We start from the raw sequence: 21373 nt of genomic DNA on the forward strand, positions 1-21373 counted from the left end.
CGCCTGGATGAACACAAAAATGCAGTCAAAAAGCTGGAACACACTTCCTCACTAGTCCAACACATGGAAGCCACAGGTCATAGCATCAACTTCAATGGCACCAAAACCCTGGCCACTATAGAAAACCCTAATCACAGAATCATCAGAGAAGCCATAGAGATTGAAAAAAAGACCAGAAAGCATGAATAGAAGAGATGATTCCACCAGGCTGTCAATCATTTGGAAGCCTGCACTCACAAACAAAAAAATCTCCACACCACAAGCCAGGCAAACACCTGGGCACAAACAGATCCCCCCTGATACCTCCAGCTCAAACACATCCCAACCAGGCACCCAGATGAAACCCAGCTTCCTAACTAATGATAGCCGTCCATTTACCCGAAGCCAAGCTGCACTAAAGGCCTCCATTAAAGCAACACAATGCTGCCAGCCAATCAAGATACAAAAAGAGCCAAAAACAGACAGAAGATATTAGAGACACCAATCAAGCAGAACACAGCAAACTCCGAGACCAATAAACACAGACCAAGACTCCCAACCAATCAGGATGAAGAAAAAACCATTCTGGCACAGCAATAGGCTGCCCCAAATTCAAATCTGAAACCACTGTAAAAGTCTGACTCACAGACGGACACAATACAGAAGCCTGATGATGGCAGATGAGATTCTGCTGAAACGTTGCTACAACTTTAAAAGAACAACTACAATGACGTGGGAAAATACCCGAACCAAGCCGAACACCATACATATATATATATATATATATATATATATATATATATATATATATATATATATATATATATATTTCTTAAGTTTTCATGGTACTTACATATATGGTATTCAGCTTTGTTCGGGTATTTTCCCACGTCATTATAGTTGTGCTTTTAAAGTTGTAGCAACATTTCAGCAGAATCTCATCTGCCATCATCAGGCTTCTGTATTGTGTTCGTCTGACGAACACAGTCTGATAACACAGAATTATCAGAGAAGCCATAGAGATTGAAAAAAGACCTGAAAGCATGAATAGAAGAGATGATTCCACCAGACTGTCAATTATTTGGAAGCCTGCACTCACAAACAAAAAGATCTCCACACCACAAGCCAGGCAAACACCTGGGCACAAACAGATCCCCCCTGATACCTCCAGCTCAAACACACCCCAACCAGGCACCCAGATGAAACCCAGCTTCCTAACTAATGATAGCCGTCCATTTACCCGAAGCCAAGCTGCACTAAAGGCCTCCATTAAAGTAACACAATGCTGCCAGCCAATCAAGATACAAAAAGAGCCAAAAAACAGACAGAAGATATCAGAGACACCCACATCAAGCAGAACACAGCAAACTCCGAGACCAATAAACACAGACCAAGACTCCCAACCAATCAGGATGAAGAAAAAACCATTCTGGCACAGCAATAGGCTGCCCCAAATTTAAATCTGAAACCACTGTTTCAGAAAAAAGTCTGACCCACAGACGGACACAGTGCAGAAGCCTGATGATGGCAGATGAGATTCTGCTGAAACGTTGCTACAACTTTAAAAGAACTACAATGACGTGGGAAAATACCCGAACCAAGCCGAACACCATATACATACACATATATATATATACATACACACACACACACACACACACACACACACACACACACACATATATATATATATATATATATATATATATATATATATATATATACACACACACACATATACACACACACACACACACACACACACATATACATATACACATACACATACATACATACATACATACATACATACATACAAACAATATATTTGTTCCTACAAATAATCTTCTAATCACAAAGAAATCATCCTTTGCTTTTAATTTGGAAAAATGTATATTTCTTGCCACAGTTCTTAAGTGAATCATTGAAGTTGTTAAGTTAGTAACACAGTTGTTAGGGGAATCTAGCTTCCCCATTGACTTTGCTTGTCAGGAGATTGCTAAAGGTGTTCACATGATCCCAGCATACTGTAACCATCATAAATACTGTACATGCCAGGTGCCAAGCATCTGGATTTTGATCACGTGACCATGGAGATGCTGCAACAGTTGTAAGTATGAAAAATGGTCATAAGAAACATTTTTTCAATTTATATTTAGTAATATAAAATATCTACACATGCCTAAAAGGAATTGCTTGATAATATTATAGTAATAGTGCTGGGCTATGCTGAAAAATAAACGGAATAAAACCCTTAAAGCTGCTTAATAATTAGCCTTCCTTCTAAGTGAAGTAAAAGTTTTTCCCAAAGCGTAATTTCCCCATCTACTGTATAATGTTATTAAAGTAATTTGTTCAAATAAGAATACAGCAACATATATTAATAGATGATATTAAAAAGCCAAGGGACATTTTTGAAGGTTAAATACCTGTATTTATGTATTATTTATTTATCAAATTTGTTGGCTGCTTAGCTCCAAAATGTCTCTAAATGGATTAACCTTTGAACCGCTAAGAGCTTTTGCATATTAATTGTTTCAGATTCTCCATAATACCATGACAAAAGCCAGACTTTTCACCCATAAGAATATTTATGACAGATCAGGTTATTTTGCTACCTACCAAGTTTCATATTTTCCAGGCAGCAGTTTCCTTGATAAAACTTGATTTATTTATTTATTTTATCACATTTGTACACTGTTCATCTCGCATAAGTGACTCTTTTGTCATCATTCACTGTTTACTTATTTTAACTTATACAGCTTTTATACTTTGCACACTGTCCAGCTGTAAATTTCTGTAGTTTAATTTCTATTCATGTTTGAAAAAATACATCCTCTTTCATGATAGAAGATACTTTCATGATAGAAGATAGATACATGTACAAGATGGTACATTAGTGTACCATGAATGAATGGATGGGATGGATAAATTAGATATTGTTTATGTGCGTGATAAGTTCTGTAGAGAAGAACCAAAATTAACCATCTCTCATCCCTGTTCAAATCACCTGCTATTTTCCATACAGAGAGAAACCAACAATACTATACAAAAAAAATGATATGTAAACTATTTAAAGATTTGAAATGGCATTAGGCCATACTTTTGCTCTAGCCAAGGAGAATTTTTAGGCAAATTTAATGTTGAATTCTTTTCAATCCATTATCCACCTACTCCCAGCAAACAAATAGTACATATAATGCTATAATAATATAGCTCTGCCTCTGTCAATGACTTTTTTGCAAAAATTGTAGAATCTCAGTATAGATATCATGTGTAGTTTGATTTTTCAGGCAACACTACTGGATCATCAGCTCATAATTATAGATATTGTTCTTCTGACAGAATTGTACAACATGATTGAGTATATGTAATATACTATATATACTTATATATATATAAGTTGTCCTCGATCTACAACAGTTCATTTAGTGACAGTTCAAATTTAAAACAAAACTGAAAAAGTGACTTGTGACAGTTTTTTCACACTTATGACCATTGCAACATCCCCATGGCCATATGATCAAAATTCAAATGCTTGGCAACTGGCTCATATTTATAATGGTTGCAGTCCCAAGATCACGTAATCATTTTTTGCCACCTTCTGACAAGTAAAGTCAATGGAAAAACCAGATTCACTTAACAACCATGTTACTAACTTAACAACTGCAGTCATTCTCTTAACAATTGTTGCAAGAAAAATGGAGTCGTAAAATTCACTTAGTAACTGTCTCACTTAGCAACAAAAATTCTGGGTTCAATTGTGATCATAAGTCTCAATTACAGCACCCTCCAGATATTTTTGGACTACAGTTCCCTACCTCAATACATTTGGAGGAAACCAAGTTAGAGAATACCTTGTAAGAAATGATCACCATTAGAAGCATTTCCATATTCATTAGAAACAAACACAGAAAATGGTAAGTATTCCAAAAAGAAAACCATAATCAGAAATTGCACCTTCTGAAGTTACCAAACAATTATAAAATGTAGCTGAACACTAAATTGGTTGCACTAATAGCAGTTGTGCTATGTCTGTAATATGCACAATATTGCCCAAGTTTTTGAATGATGCAATAGTGGTCATGAATAAGGGTGGTATCATATCAACTGGTCTCTAAGTAATTACAAATATAAAGAAGTCTGAGATGCTATGGTTATCATTGTTTACGAATGATACACATTGATGTCCAAATTTGCTTCAGACAGCTTAAACTAGCTTACAGATCAAAAGGCCAAAATTATCCCTCTACTGGATAATAGCAATAGCGCTTAGACTTAAATACAGCTGTACAGCCCTCTCTAAGCGGTTTACAGAGTAACATATTGTCCCCAACAATCTGGGCCCTCAGTTTAGTGACCTCAGAAGGATGGAAGGCTGAGTCAACATTGAGCCCAAGAGACTCAAACAGCCAAATTGCAGGCAGCAGGCAGTCAGCAGAAGTAGCTTGCAGTACTGCATTCTAACCACTGCGTCAACACGGCTCTTAATGTTCTTAGAAATGTTCTAAGAAAAAAGAAAAAGTACATAATATCAAATAGTTTAAACTATCAGATCCAAATTACCAAGTAAAACAACCAAGGCTCATTACTTTAGAATTAAAGCTGGCAAGAATATGTGCACCGATTTGTGAGCTTAATTGTACATAAAAAAGAAGATAAAGAAGACTGTGCTTCAATACAGCCTTGGTGGTACCATGATTTAATTAATTTTATTTTAATGTATTGCTTGTCAACACAATGTAATTATGTAACTGACAGTGAATTGAGCAATAATTGCACACCAGCTTTTGCCAAGTCAGTTTAGAATGTCAGTTAAGGTGAGACATAAATTCTTGGGCTAGGTAACTTTTTGGCTGGATATTTGCTGTTCCATCAGGCAGCAGAGAGGAATGCAAAGAAGCACCCAAACTTACTTGTTCTACTCCTCTCTTATTTAACCAGCCACATGGTTGCTTTAATGCTGCCTTCTGCCACTCTCCCTTTCCAGCCCAAATCCTTTGCTTCAGGGGGGCTTAGAAAAAGATATTTAGGTCAGGAAAGGCAGAAAGAAAGACCATCATTGTCATAGTGGGAAAGTATTGTTGTTAGCAGGCAAACAAGGAAGGTAGGAGTGAGTTGAGCAGCAGATGGAAAGAGCTTTAGGCAAGGCAGGTTCTCCTACCTCTAGCAGAAATAGAAGAGGAATAGAAATTAGAGTCTAATGGATTTGTAATCGTAAGTCTTTTGTTGTTTAATTGTTCCACTACAAGTAAGGTGCAGGGGGAGGAACAAATATTATTACCTATCATGTGAGCACAATATAGATTGAATACAATAATGTACAGTATTTCAAATCTCAGTAATAGGTAATAAAACAGCCTAATCTGCCATCGCATAGGTCATCCCCAAAAAAGTGTGAGTATGTGTTTAAAATTCAAGAGTTATAGAGAAAACTCAACTGCATTAGCCAGATGAAGGAGTCCTCTAAGACAGGGGTCTCCAACCTTGGCAACTTGAAGACTTGTGGACTTCAACTCCCAGAATTCCTCAGCCAATGCTGAGGAATTCTGGGAGTTGAAGTCCACAAGTCTTCAAGTTGCCAAGGTTGGAGACCCCTGCTCTAAGAGACCTCATAGCTAGAGGCTAACAAAAATATAGATGGAACCTGTTTGATCACATCCACCAAGTTGTACAAACCCAAGTTCAACTTCCTAGAGCAACTTATATAAGCCCAAAAGCAACAGTTGAAAGACATCAACCTCTCCTGGTTTGTTTGGGTTTTTTTGCCATAAAAAAAAAGTTCAGGACTGAATGGGTCTGGATTTTGGGGCTTCTGTTCCTGGGATGATGTCATCTTTGTTTCTAGATGGGGTTGCACTGCCCCTTATAGTCCTATTATGCATCTTGGGAGTTCTTCTCAACTCATGAGTCCTGTTCAAAGAGCAGGTAGCAGTCATGCCAAGGAAGGCTTTGCACAGCTTTGTGTAGCATCAGCTGTGCATGTTCCTAGATTGGGAGACTTTGCTCACAGTCACTCATACTCTGGTCATCTTCCAGAGTGTGAGTGGGGACTATTGTCACGCCGTCTACATGCTTCCGCCCTTGAAAAGTATCCAAACGCTTCAGCTAGAATGGCACACATTACACCCCTGCTCCATGAATTGCATTAAATTGCTAATTTATTTCTGGGTTCAAGTCTTGGTTTTGATCTTTACAGTCTTTCATGGCCTAGGCCAGGTTATTTGAGGGACTGCCCCTTCCAAATTACATCTACCCATCCCATCAAATCTATCAGAAGGGGAATGTTGCAAATCCTGTTTGCTAAAGAGCTACATCTGGCAGGACCCCAGACTTTTCTGTGGACTTTTCTGCAAAGGTGCCCTCCTTATGGATCAGTCTGGAATCATTCCTGTTAACTTTTCACACCCTTGAAGACTTGGCTATATCATCAGGCTTGGGGGCTCCAAGATCACACTCCATCTGTCACTTTCTCCTTGCCTTTTTAAATTGTAATATTAAATTTTAATTGATTTTTTTTATATTATTACTTTTTTAATTATTGTGAACCACCCAGAGTTACATGGGTAGTTATGCAAATATGAATGAATGAATAAATATATAAGTAAAATTCCACCATGGAATTTTGGTACCTTACAGACTATATTATCAGCATGCCAGGTGAATTTGACTGACAATCACAGAGCAATTCTAGTTATTAATGTCTTTATAGAATAGCAAAACAAAAAAAAACATTCTCCTCACTAACTGCGTCTACAGATAATCACCCAGCGACCCTCTTTAAGGTGAGCTGTCTCCTCTTAGGGAAGGAGGAGATTGAGGTCCACCTGAAGGGGCGCGCTGAGGAATTTGCGGATTTTCTGGAAGACAAAATCGCTTGACTTCATTCCCAGTTTGATGCCGGCACGGTTGCTGATCTGGTGGAAGCTTCTGAGGCAGGTTCTTGCCGTTATCTGGGAACGGTTTGACCCTGTTGCTCCTGAGGAAGTGGACAGGATCCTAGGGAGTATGCACGTGAGCACCTGTATTTAAACCCATGTCCCTCCTGGCTTGTGAAAGCTTCCCAGGAGGTGACAGGCGGGTGGAATCTGGCGGTGATTAATGCTTCTCTACAGGAGGGGACGGTGCCCCAGTACTTTAAGGAGGCTGTGGTCCGCCCTCTTCTTAAGAAGCCATCGCTGGACTCTACCCAGTTGGATAATTTCTGACCTGTTTCCAATCTTCCCTTTTTGGGGAAGGTTGTTGGACAGTAGCTCCAGAGGTTTTTGGATGAAACAGATTATTTCGACCCCTACCAGTCAGGATTCAGGCCTGGATTTGGGACAGAAACAGCTTTGGTTGCACTTTTGGATGATCTCTGGCGGGAGCGGGATGGGGGTAGTGCATCCATCCTTCCTCTACTTGACCTCTCAGCAGCTTTTGATACCATTGACGATGGGATTCTCCTAGGACGGCTTCAGGGGATGGGAGTGGGAGGCCCTGTGCTGTCTTGGTTCACTTCCTCTGCAGCCGCTATCAGTGTTGATAGGAGGGGAGAGATCCAACCCATTGCTTTACGGAGTTCCGCAGGGCTCGGTACTCTCTCCGCTCCTGTTCAACATTTATATGAAACCACTGGGTGAGATCATCCGTCACCATGGACTGAGGTATTGCCAATATGCTGATGATATTCAGCTGTATGTCTTGGCCCGTGGTGAGTTAAGTGTTGCTGTGTCCTCCCTCTCGCAGTGCCTGGAGGCTGTTAGGGGCTGGATGGGGAGCAACAGCTTGAAACTAAACCCATGCAAGACTGAGTGGCTCTGGGTCTGGGGTTTGTTGGTTCAGAATTGCCACCTTTAGTCTTGGGGTGGCACTATCCCAAACAGACCCTGTGCGTAATCTAGGGGTTTTCCTGTACTCACGACTCCTGTTCGAAGAGCAGGTGGCAGTCGTGGCTAGGAGGGCCTTTGCGCAACTGCGGGTTGTGCACCAGTTACGCCCTTTCCTGGATCAGCGGTCCCTACTCACAGTCACTCATGCCCTGGTCACTTCCCGTCTTGATTATTGCAACGCACTCTACATGGGACTGCCCTTGAAGAGCATCCAGAAGCTCCAGTTGGTGCAAAATGCAGCCGCCCACATGGTTTTATACAGACCCCAGTGTGCACATGTATCACCTCTCCTGCAGGAGCTGCATTGGCTGCCAATTTGCTTCCGGGTACAATTCAAGGTGCTGGTTGTCACCTTTAAAGCCTTTCATGGCTTGGGTCCGGGTTATCTGAGGAAACATCTCTTGCCAGTGACATTAGAGCGAGGAGGCAGGGAATGCTGCAGGTCCTACGCCTGAGGGAGATACACCTGGTGGGACCTAGAAGAAGGGCCTTCTCTGTGGTGGCTCCATCTCTCTGGAACATCATTCCCCCAGAGATTAGAATTGCCCCCTCATTAATACTATTCTGAAAGGCACTGAAGACCAGGTTTTGTCAGCGGGCCTGGGGAACCCAGAGAGGGATGAAACCCATCAAATGGCTAGTGTGATCTGCTGTTGTCGGGGTGGAGGGGGAGTTGGTTTTGTTTTGTTTTTTGTTTTCCCAAATTTTGTTCTATTGTACTTTACTAATTTATTTGATTCTTTTTGTTAGTTCTTATTGTTTTTGTTTTTATTTTTTGTTTTAAATATGATTTTACATTGTGTAAGCCGCCTCAAGTCTCCATGGGCAATATAAATAAAATAAATAAATAAATAAATAAATAAATAAATAGCAAAACTGAAAATATACTTGTTTTTATTTCACATTCTCAAAATACCAAAAATCTTAAATTCTTTTTTTTTTTAACTATCATGTGCACTTTCTGTTTCATGTCTGCTTTCTCAGGAATGACTCCCACACATTTTTCTTTAACAATTCCATGACCCACAGATGTGTTCTTGTTCCAAAGCTTAGATTCTCGGTTGTCCATTTGGTTTTTTATAACCATATAGAAAAAGTTAAAAACCTTTTGAATCTGTTTCATATTTTTAAGTTGCAAGTTGTCTTCCCAAACTCCTTAAAAACATTTAAACAAATATATTCAATACAAGCTGCTAAAAAAATTAATACAATCTCTGTCGTATTATTTGACAACTCATTTTTGAGTTTGTCATTTTTGTTCTATAGTTTATTTGTACTGTAATATTTTCCTGGTTTAAATTTGTTTTATTTATGTTACAATCTGTTTACCTTGTGGCATCCTTTATGGCCTTATATAAATAAACAGAAGAGAATGCAATGGCTCAAGATACTTGACAATCAGTTACCAAATTATATCCTTGACAGCTGGCTGCAGCCAAAAATGTAATGATTCAGCAATTTAATGGGTCTTGAGTTTGGCAAGAGTTCCCTAGTAGCTACTTCTGGGGATATAAGATGATACAGGTTCAGATCTCTGGCAGGTTTTCTAATTGTTTGCTTCTGGCATAAATCCAAACCTGGAGCAGAGCTCAAGTAACAGCAGAGCCTGTCTTGAAGTACAGTGAATCTTGAGGCAGTTTTGCTCAAGTCTACTGGGAAGAATTAATTTATTATGTAGATGGAGAATTGGCAAGAGTGTCAGTGAAAAGCAGAGCTTTAAACATATTTTAAATATGAAACTTACCTCACATAATAATTACCTCTGCAAATATAGTATTGGATTATTTTCTTAATTTACAGCACTGCTTGTAATAACGGCAGACAAGCCCCATCTCTATGCTTATTTTTCTGAATCTTACTGAGTTATATATTTATTTTTGTGAAGGTAAATTGTGTAGGCAGAGAAAGAATGTCCATTTTTCCTAGTTCTATTTATTTATTTGATTACATTACTTCCTGTCTCTGCTGCAATTTCAGTACTGCTCTTCTTCTCTATCACAGCTTGTTCAATTTCTTAAAATGATTTAGCCCAATAGTAATCATACAGTGCATGTAATTATGCTATTCTCTGTAACAAATCAAATTTAGCAACTCCTGAACAAAATATTTTCAAATTGAAGGCAAAGTTTTCAGAATAAGTTAAACAATTCCTTGGCTCCCTTTTTACCTTCCGTGCCTCTAATTTTCTGGAGAAAAAGTATCTTGCAGGGCTGATAAAATTATGGCAATTATTATGACTATATTCTTAGTCCTTCTGTGTTTGCTTTTCAGTAATGTTCTTCTCACACTTCTTTTTAAAAAGCTAAGTTTTTCAAATAAAAAAGCCACACACAACTAGGCATCACATAAATACGATACATAGAATAGCCCAAAGCACACATTCTGTTAGAGAGAAGTTCCCTGAAGATGGGTTCTAGCACGAGTTCCGAAAGTTCGGAAGATTAAACCTCTGGTCCCAATGATTGATCCAGATTGGATCCTGCAACAGTATCCTGGAACACCTATATTCACCTTCATTTGCTACATTTTTCACTTATTCTTCTCTATGCTTCTGATACTAATGATTATTTTATTTGTTACAGAATTGGCCCAACTTTATCATCTTCACGTATTGATTTATTTTTTCCAGTTATATAATCTACATGTCTGATGGACACCTACATCATCACCATACAGAAACACTTTTGCCAATTTTGCTGATATCTCTCTGCCAATTCTACCTAAATTGGGAACACAATGCATAGACAATAATATTATAAGCAGCATAGAGGAAAATTTTAATTTGTAATCTTGAGTGGGAAGAATAGAATGGGTAACAATTTACACCATTCTTCCAAAGTTAGATCAGTTTCATCAAACTTCTTAACTTTGCTTATTTCAACCTTCAGAAATGTTTTGGTTACTTAATTCATAAAAGCAGAAAGCTAACATAGCATCCTATAACATTTCAATGGTTAATCGAAGTATAATGGTATGACTTTATATATTAAAGAAATTCTGCATCACCACAAGTTGTCAGAATGGAATGGCAGACAAATTTAGACAACCTATCTATTCAAAGGCATCATGCATATGTTCTCGACTTACAACTAATCTGTTACAACAGCACTGGAAAAAGTGACTTATAACCAGTCTTTGCACTTACAATTGTTGCAGCATTTCCATGGTTATGTGATCAAAAACCAGGCAGCTGAAAACTGGCATGTATTTATAAGTTATGTGATCACCACTTGTGACTTTCCCAGCTACCTTCCATCAAGCAAACTCAATGGGGGGACTGCATTAATGATGGTATGATTCACTTAACAACTGCAGTGATTTGCTTAACAATCACAGCAAAAAATATCATAAAATTGGGCACTTAATAACTGCTTTGTTTACGGATGGAAATTCTGGTTCTGACTGTGGTCATAAGTTTAGAACAATCTACATTATACGTCTTATGGCATTAATCCCACTTATATCAAAAATAGAGCTATATGAGAGAGATGCATCTTACATGCATCTGCCTTCACATAACACTGGTATCTAACAATACAACAAACGCTCCAGCCATCCTACTTTTAATATTCCGCATAACATGTAACAAACACTTCTCACCCTGCTTGTTTCTCACAACTTCCTGTGGTTTTTAAAAGGATTGTTAACAAAAGAATGGATCATAGTCTCACTGCATGAGTGGATCCAGAAACACACCATTAAACTTTTCAATTTTTAACATAAAGACCAATCTCTCACCTCTGAGAAGATGAGCCAGTGGCTGAGTGATTAACTCTGGTGCCTTTCGGAGAAGTTCTTTTGCTACAAGACAGGAAGCAGAATCTAACAACTCATTTTGCTCTTTTGGGATGATGACTTTGACAACAGCTGATTCTAAATTTTTATCTTCACTATAAAAGAAAAATGTTAAAAGTCGCTATTATTTCATTTTCATATATTGCTCATTATTTCATTTGTGTATTTCATTTGTGGCAAACTCATAGTTTTCCAGTTTCTAGTCTGGTATTTTAACCACTACACCAAACTGGCTCTTAATATAACATTGGATTTAATATCATCATCATTCTAACCATTGTCTATCCACTGCAGGATGAAGGCCCCTTCCACATGTTTCCAACCAATATGGTCCTGAGTTTTCCTTTGCCAGTTGGGCTTGCAATACTTGCTGGTGTCGTTGCTCCATGTTGTTTTTGGTCTCTTTTGTGGATGATTTTTATCAAGGGGAGATTTAATCTAAATATAGTTAAGGAATGTTGCTTTGAAATAAGAAATGAATCTACCATGATATATTAATAATTCCTTTATATTATCACTTGCGCATATGAAACCAATGATAACCAACAGCATGAAAAGAACACCATAAATTTATCTGACTGCTTCCATCTTGATGATATTATATATGCTAACAACATACCGCAGCCAAGCTGTGATAGGAATGACTTAAGCATACAAGACTTTTGTTGGATAAAAATCTGTTTTTCTTACACTGATGAAAAGCACCTCTTTTAAGACTGTAACAATTATAAGCCATGGGGAATTGCTGAGAGGGGGGATATTTTTGAATTTTTGCTTTACACAGAATCAACCCCTGAATTTAGCTAATGATGGCATATAAATACACCTTGCAACTAGGAGCTGTAAAAACATTAAAAGAAATGTGTTTCACAAGAAATTTCACCCCCCCACACACACACACATACACACTCTATCTACAGTACTCCAAGGATATATTTACACTAGCATTTCAATAGGGAGAGGTAAGAATTTCCAAGATTACTCCAGTCCTATTTGTAGTTTAGTTTCTAAACTACAACTTCCAACATTTTTCACCACCTGTCATTTGGGTGGGATTGTTGGGAGTTTTAGTTTGCAGCACTTGAAGAACATATATTTATTGCCCATATATAAAATAACTGTAGCACAAGTGCTTCTTGTGATGAAATTCCTGTCCCCTTCTAAAAGCAGTCCCTTGCTAGTAGTACAAATTTGAAAGAATGAATTTCAAAACTGAGACAGTAAAGAAGAGACATGATAGATAGTCTGTCCTTCTCTTCTCGTCCACCCATGGAAAAAGTGGGAGAGGAAAAAGTGTGGAAGATGAGGCAAAATCCTGTCTACACCAACCATGCAAAGAATATCCTGTTACAAATTAGTACACTTTTTGTGTGAAAACTTAGTAAAAACTGGAGGGACATGTTCCCTTAAAGGAGATTCCAGGTTCAGATAAGGTATTTTTCCCCAAAAACCTACAGTAGGAAAGAGAAATATTGAACTCTGCTTCTACCATTAATCTCAGAGTTACTATCTTTCTCCTTTTGCTGATATCATTTTTATGAACCTGGCATTTAACATAGTTTGCACACCTAATTCCAACTGGTGTCATGCATCACTTAAATAATCCCTAATATACTCCTTAAACAGAGGCAAGACTCTATAGATAGAGGTAAGTGGATAAGGCTTGAGTAAATTATCTTCAACTCCAAACACGAACTGCCTAAATGTATGTAGTAAATGATTGTTGTGAGTGTTGTGTTCCCAAACATTTCATTGTTCTTTTAATACTATAAAACTTTATGAATATCAGTGAAGCAAAATCTTCAAAATAAAGTAACCAGTAATTTATCCAAGAATAAGATAAACTATAAGGAAAGAGGATTTCTAGAAGTAGCTATACATGAAACAGTTTATGGAGATTCTCTGTCATCATGGTCATACATCCAGTTTGAAAAAGCATCTTTGGGATGTACATGAATCTGTTCAAGCAGGGTTTGCTAGTAATAATAACGATGAATAAGGAATTCAGGATGATACCTTGTCAATGTGCTGCTGTGAACTAGCGTAAGAAGCAATTTCCCTTCGCTGTTCAGTTGGTATAAATTGATTTCATCACGGAAGATGTGGAGAGACTCTGGGATATTCAGCTTTTCCAAAATAAATCTAGTTTCCGGGTGGTAGCAGATTTCTCTTCTTGATATATTCAGTACTGGCAAACATACGATGTTAGATGGACTGACCTACATCAAGAGAATTCCTGGAAATTAGAAAGCACTCCAGTAGTGAGGATAACAATTTCATAATGAACTGACACCATACCCTGGACCAAATTTGTACTTCTATGAAAAATGTTTGATTCCTTGGGAAATTTTTCACTGCAACTTTGTAGGTGACATTTTTTCCAGCCCAGAAATAGATGAAGTGGAATAGATATTATGCAAGCATCTTCATGAATAAAAATAGTGCAGGTTTATTATGATAATTTGCTATAAATGCACAGAATAGACATATCATGGTAAATTATGGTTTATTTTAAATATGATTTATTGAACAAACCCTAGTGATCTGGTTCATGCATATATCTATGGGCCAAACCCAAAGGCTCAAAAGAAATACTATGCCAGTCCTGGGAGATCAGTTTTGACACAGCAAATTTCTTTTCAGTTACAGTATATAGTTAATGGAAGGAATAGGGAAAAAAACTTACCTGCATCCACCTGCATCCAAAAACAATGCAGCTTTACTTAGTGGATATGTCTAGATAAGCAAAACAAATCTCCATCCAACAAATATTTTAAGTATAAAAACAGTTTATAAGGAAAACTATATGGACGAGTCAGAATAGAATTCTAGATTTAGAAAAATTATATAAGTAAAATATTTTTTGATAACTGTGCTATAGTTGTTAGACAAATATCAGAGATTAAAACAAATAGCCTTGCAATGGTTCAGGGTCATTAAATCAGTTTTGCTATGATATAAATGATTAATATTTATATGATAATGGAGTTACAATGATTGAACCATAATGACATACAAAATATTTACCTTTTCAAGATAGTAGGCATAAGCTAAAGCAGAAATAAGTGAATCCAAATCACAGGATTTCTTTCCAAGGACTACATGTACTTTATCCAAATGTTTATTGCGACTCTAAAACAAAAGTCAATTTTAAGTGGTTAAGGAATGGAGACATACATTATTTCTTGAAACAGTAAAAACAACAACAACCCCAAACCAGGGGTGGGATTCTACCAGTTCTGTCCACCTCTGTAGAACCGGTAGTTCTACAGTTCTATGTCTGCTGCTGTTTTGGCCCACCCGCCCACCTGGGCTCTTACCTGACCTTTATTTCCTGCTTTTTCAGCTGCAGCTGCTTTGTGCGACACAGCTGTGGTTGAAAAAGCAAGGAAAAGGGGCTTTTCCAACCACTGCGCACTTGCACGCAGTACTGCTCAGCTGTCTGGGCAGCTTAGCAGGTCATAAATTGCACTCACACGACTCGCGCCGACCCGCGCATGCACACGCAACGCAGAGCAACAGAACCAGTAATCCCATCCCTGCCCCAAACTATTTATTGGATAGTAGCAGGCCATCCTTGCTGCTTGGTACATATGAGACTAGAAAGGATATAACAAAGTGGAAGCCCAGCTCAAATGTTAGAGAAGCAGTAGTTCTATCTATGTGAACAAGCAAAGAGCATAGAACAATCTTTATTAGGGTCACAGACCAGCACAGAACCAGCAAAAATAATCCAACCATCCCTAAAGCCTCTCTCTTCTTTTTTATGTCAAGGACTTATCATGTCTGTTTCTAGTTCTAAACAGACTATAATTCCTCATTATAGCAGGACCTTGTTACTCATCATTAATTGGTTCTGGGAGGTGTAATGACTACCAAAAACTATGGATACTGAACACATTTTTACCATAAGGAATAATGTAGTGAACCACAAGGCAGCTGGCACTGACAACTTTTAACTTGTGCATTGAGAACCAAACAAACAAGGAGTACCAGGACAAAATTTTAATGTCAAAATGCATTGAGTACCAAATTTATGAGTTTCAAAGCAGTTGAGTGCCAAGATATCCCCATGCACAGGCCACCATGGTTTGTTAAACATCTAGCTATTGGAGAGATGAAGAGCAGGGGTCAATTGCCCACATAAAATAAAGTAGTTCAGAACAAATTAAGAATGCACAGTGGGCACAGAATATGGCCAGTTCTATAAGGAATGGTTAATAAGTGTATGAAACATTAATCCTGATTGGTTGTGTGAAACACAGGAATGTCAGGTATTTTAATTTTTGTTATCTGAATAAATAGTTACTTATTTCTTCTCAATATTCCTTATTTTTAGATAACTACTTTTTAATATTCCACTTCCAGACTTTTGTTCAATTACTTTTATTCTCAACTTTCTCTTTCTTAAATTATTTATATTTTTATTCACCAACAAACTCTTCAATAACTTCTTCTTGGTGTGGAATGAGAGAGAAAAATAAGTGCTGCTCTTGATTTTACATATGCCTGAGTACTTACTATCTCACAGAGACTTCTCCCTCTGATTATACCCACATCCATAAATATTTTTGCATATTGCATTAACATTACTTGGTAAATGTGTGACTTAAATGAATTAAACTAAGAAGAGGAAGTCCATGTAGACAGACCAAATCATAAAATATTACAACAGATGGACAGGGTGAACTTGCCTTGGAGCAAACTAAACAGATTTAGAAGAAAACATTAAGTATAACGATTAGTGGTTCAAGACATAGTGGCGATGTTGAAAGACCTACTATAAAGAAAAAAAGCACATCCATTCCTAACTATTTTAAATTCTCTATAAAAAATATGAGAGAGAAATCTGTCTGTTCACTGTATTACAACTGCAGCTTCATGCGTACCTTTGTAAAGATGTAAAAATATTATTAATATCTCATTTTCTATGAAAAAAGAAGTAATATTAGAAATCAGGTTGTTCAACTACAAGATCAAAATAATGCAGTTGTTAAAATGTGATCAAAGACAAATGCTGATGAGACATCAAACAATATCATTTTAAAAATTAAATGTACTTATTCTTTGATTTAATAAAGCAAAATAAAATGTGATGCTAGAAATGCTGTAATAAATTGATTATACAATACTTATTTCTGTACACTGTAAGCATATCTGGTTAACAGTTTCTCCCAGAGATAAGAGATATTAAGTATATCTGTTGCCAAAATATACCAATGTCTAATAATTCTTTATAACATTTGTCAATAAATTACACAAAATATGATACAAGGCAATCCACCATCTCTGTACACTTATATAAAGCAAGAACTAGTTCTTCTATTGATAACCATACAGAGGGTGCAAAATTACTTTGGCATAAAAAAATCCACTAAAATATTTAGCACCACTCTTATCTCATCTACTCTGGAATTCTTCACATTAGCATCTACATTTTCAGGTTTTTAAATTGTGAAATTAGTTCAAATTTTCAAAAATAAAATATAATTAATTCTTGTAGAATAATTTATTTTTCAGCAGGTTTAACTTAGAAGCATAACATCTTAAGCCACCTGGAATCACTTCAGAAGTGGTATTCAGCAGGTTCTGAGCAGTTCTGGAGAACCAGTAGTGGAAATTTTGAGTAGTTCGATGAACTAGCAAATACTACCTCTGACTAGAGATTTTACATTATCCTTTCCCTGCCACACCCACCAAGCCATGCCACAGAACTGGTAGTAAAAAAAATTTGAATCCCACCACTGAATCACTTGTGTGTGAGTAGGGGGAATATACTAATTTATTAAACAAATAAAGAGATAAAATATCTCCTAGAACCATTCTCATTGCCCATACCTAGTTCATCCTGAAATGCCTTAGTTTCTGCCATGAGATAAATGGAATACATACCCAAATGAATGCAAAGTGAATATTTACTCATATAAATGTATGAGTTCTATTAAGATCTAAACAAAAAAAAATTGAAAGTGACAAAACCCAGACTGTTGTTTTGTCTTTATCTGATTATAAAACAAAGACATTACTGCAATTATCTTATAAATCTTTCATAAACCAAATAATCCTGTAATGTGTGCATATTTTCTTTTAACACACTCCACTCAATTCTCTTTTCAGCAGCTAGTAATACCATCTCATCAAGATCCAATAAAGAACAAAAACTGTTCATGTCATACTGCCCAGATTGTATTTTTCTTCCTCCTCAGAAATTGTACTCCCTAAAATTTCCATTCTATCTTGTTTCCCAACATAGCATTCCCACTTCCTGCCTGCCTATGTCAAACAGCAAACATTACAAGAAATTTACAATGCCTTTCAAAAATAATACAGTTGCATGCACTTACATAAAAGTGCATACAATAGAAACAGTATTTATATTTGCAAATGGAAAGCAGTCAGCTCAAGGTTCTGGGAAAATCTTAACGTGATACGTCCTCAAGGCGCCTCCCTGGCTGTAGATTTCTGACTGCAGACAAGTATTGGATGCCTGAGGAAGAAATAGCTGTAAAAACAAGGAGAGGAATAGAAGAATTCAGAGATTGGAAAAATATGTGGAGATTGTTAGTGTAAAAAAAAAAGATTAGCCTAAAGAAACAGGAAAGTATGAGTGGGAAAAATCATGATTGTGCTATCTTGTCTTTCTTTTATATAAGAGGAAGGGAAGGAGAAATTATTTCAGACTTAAAAGATTATAGCCTATATCTATAGAGTACTAATATTTCTTGCAATGTCTGTTTCCTCATTTGACCTATCTCAAAATTGTTGCCATGGGGTGAATGGGGTATATTGAATGAGCAAAATGCAAGACAGAAGGGTGGAAAAGAAATGTGACTGTTGGCAAGTCCTTCAGGGATCATACTCTCACAGTGAAACAGCCTTACCCACTTTAAGCTTACCCACTAAATTGTTGTTGTACCTACACACATTTTTTTTAAATTTCTTGTTGTGGTTTTCAGTTTGTAGAAGATGGTTGATCAAGGTTTGCTCTACAGAAGACAGCAAGAAAAGCAATCAATTCACATAGATAACAGTGGAGTGGCTGTGTGATGATCCATGGCAGGATACAAAACAAACACAGTCACAGAAAACAGGTGAAGCCCCTTTTATTCCTTCACTTTGCTTCCAAGCTCCGAATATCCTTGACAGAAGACAAAAAACTCCCACACAAACAGTTACAAGAAGAAGGAAAAAAACAACACAAACCAGGCATGATAAGGGCTGGAGGATGTCCAGAGATAACACACACTGGGAAGGACGCCAAACTCGGAGAGGAACCATAAACTAGAAATATTTCCACGCTTTGTTTCCAGCATTCTCCTGTAAGCAGGTCTGTACTCTTATTCACTTGTCACAGCTGCAGCCCATGAAGAAGATCAAGGCCCTCTCCTCCTGAGTAGGCCACGTCTCTCCCTTATCCTCTCCTCCCTGCTTGCCCTAGGATGGATAGGGGATGGGCTTGGGTCCTCCTCTGACTGCTCAGCCGGCCTCTGCCCTTCCCCAGCCTCCTCCACAACCTCCACAGCCATACTTCCACTCCCTGTTGACTGTTCCTCCCCTCCCTCAGAGTCAGTCTCCACCAGGGGCATGATAGATTGAATATTTTCTTCAAGCCTTCCTCAATTAATCAGTAAGATGTTGCATTCCACACTAGTAAAGCCTTTTCAAACTTGGAAGAGTTTCCAACTGAATATAAACATTCTTATAATAGATGCAATCACCAAGTGCCAACTTTCAGAGATAGGCCAGGTCAGCAAACAGAGAGTTCAAGAACACATAAATGTATTATCGCAGAGCATAATAACAGAATCTTGAAAGTCAAATAAGTTTCTTTCTATCCCTTCTTATACAAAATAAGGACTTTTCTCTTTCTCAAGCTTCTTCCTTTCCTTGCTTTAACTGTACTCCTTCAAAGTATCTACACACTCCTCTAAAGCAGACCTACACATGTGTCAAGCAGCTATGTGCAGCCTGCAATAATTTTTGAAAACTCAATCAATCCACTGCTGCCAAATGTCACAATTGCAGAAGATCTGCTACCATTGCCTAGGCTACCCATGTATAAAATAACTGTAGCCCGATAGTTTCTTATGATGAAAATCCTGTCCCCTTCTAGAAGCAGTCTAGCACCCTCCACTTTGCTAGTAGCACAAATTTGAAATAATGAATTTCAGAACTGAGATAGTAGAGAAGATACAACTATACAACTACCTCCACCCTGAAAGACATGCTGCAAAGCACCTCCAGTGTTTCCAGTTCTCACCAACACCAACACTGACTACCATGCTGACTGTATCAAAAGTAAGACACGTAACCCAATACCCAACTTTTACCCTCAACCACCACCCTACCTCAACCACCTACCACCACCCACCATCACCCAAAACTACCCACCACCCACCATCACCCAAGACTAGGCACGCACGCCCCCAACTACCTCAATCCCAACTGCTGCCGGACTTAAATGCAAACTACTCAATGCAAGAAGCCTCGTGAATAAAATACCTGAATTTCTCATCCTCTTAAATATGGCTAACTTCGACATTATATTTGTCTGTGAAACATGGCTCAATGCATCTCTCCCGACTCCATTACCACAGTAAGAGACTATCATGTTTACCGATCAGATCGTGAAAATCGTCGAGGAGGTGGTGTTGCTATATTCTATAAAAATCCTTACATCTAAAAATATCCAAGTTACCCAGGAGCTTGCCCTTCCTGAAACCATCATCTGTGAACTATCCTTAAATATCACAATTCGATTCTTACTATGTTACAGAGCACCTGATTATGACATCGAACATGTAAACAAGCTAAATACACTACTAACATGGGCTACATCCTGCCCATACCCTTTTATCTTTCTTGGAGATTTCAATCTACCTCATATCGACTGGACCCTAAATAATTGTACAACTGAAATCATACACACAACCTTCTACAATGCTATTACAAATCTAGGTCTTGAACAACTAGTAACCAACAACACTAGACTGAACAACTGCCTCGATCTCATCTTCTGCAATAGTTTGAATTTAATTTACGGAATACAAACCAAAGAACCCTTTTCCAGTAGTGACCACAATATGATTGACTTTTGCCTCAACATACGTCCACACAAAAATCACCACAATGATGTCATCCCTAATTGTAACTTCAAAAAAGGCAACTATGATCTTATAGATAACGATCTCTCATCCCTCGATTGGCAATCTCTATTCACTGGATGCAATACTGTTGAAGACCATTACAACATTTTTACTTGAAGTCAAAAGAGTCATCAAACTATATGTTCCAACAACAACTCCAAAACAAAACAAAAAAGCAGATTACCCATATCAATAAGGAAACTTCAATCCAAAAAGAGATCACTCTGGCGGAAAAACAAATCTGGTCACGTTGCTAATTTCAAAAACCGATATAAAAATTTATGCCACCAGATAAAGACCGAATGCACCAATTATCACATTAAACAAGAGGAAAACCTTCTAAGCACCAATTCCACCGTGCTTTTTACAATTTTGTAAACAACAAACTAAAAGACTCAAGGTCCATCCCTCCCTTGATAGGACCCGATGGTAAAGACTGCAGCGACGACACCATTAAAGCCAACATCTTTAACACATTCTTCGGCTCAGTGTTTGTAAACAGTAATGGATCATGCCCAATGTTTCCTAGCCGTACCACAGATAACAACAATGATCTAATACATATCGATTTTACAGTAGACA

General features: G+C 37.6%; 1 protein-coding gene across 4 annotated transcripts in view; it reads right to left on the minus strand.

Moving 5' to 3' along the window:
* Positions 1–21373, minus strand: part of PRUNE2 (prune homolog 2 with BCH domain) — a 126902-nt gene that overhangs the window by 85813 nt on the left and 19716 nt on the right. For all 4 annotated transcript variants that reach the window (XM_087957832.1, XM_087957830.1, XM_087957831.1 and 1 more), the window contains exons 2-4: positions 14673–14777; positions 13662–13864; positions 11589–11740 (exon numbers count right to left, since the gene is read on the minus strand). In XM_087957832.1, the coding sequence (XP_087813958.1) occupies positions 11589–11740; positions 13662–13864; positions 14673–14777 (460 nt within the window). The remainder of the gene's footprint in view (positions 1–11588; positions 11741–13661; positions 13865–14672; positions 14778–21373) is intronic.

Source organism: Notechis scutatus, chromosome 2 (genome assembly GCF_049901735.1).
Source record: "Notechis scutatus isolate UNSWTSFEM ecotype Mainland chromosome 2, rNotScu1.2, whole genome shotgun sequence".
Taxonomy (NCBI): Eukaryota; Metazoa; Chordata; class Lepidosauria; order Squamata; family Elapidae; genus Notechis; species Notechis scutatus.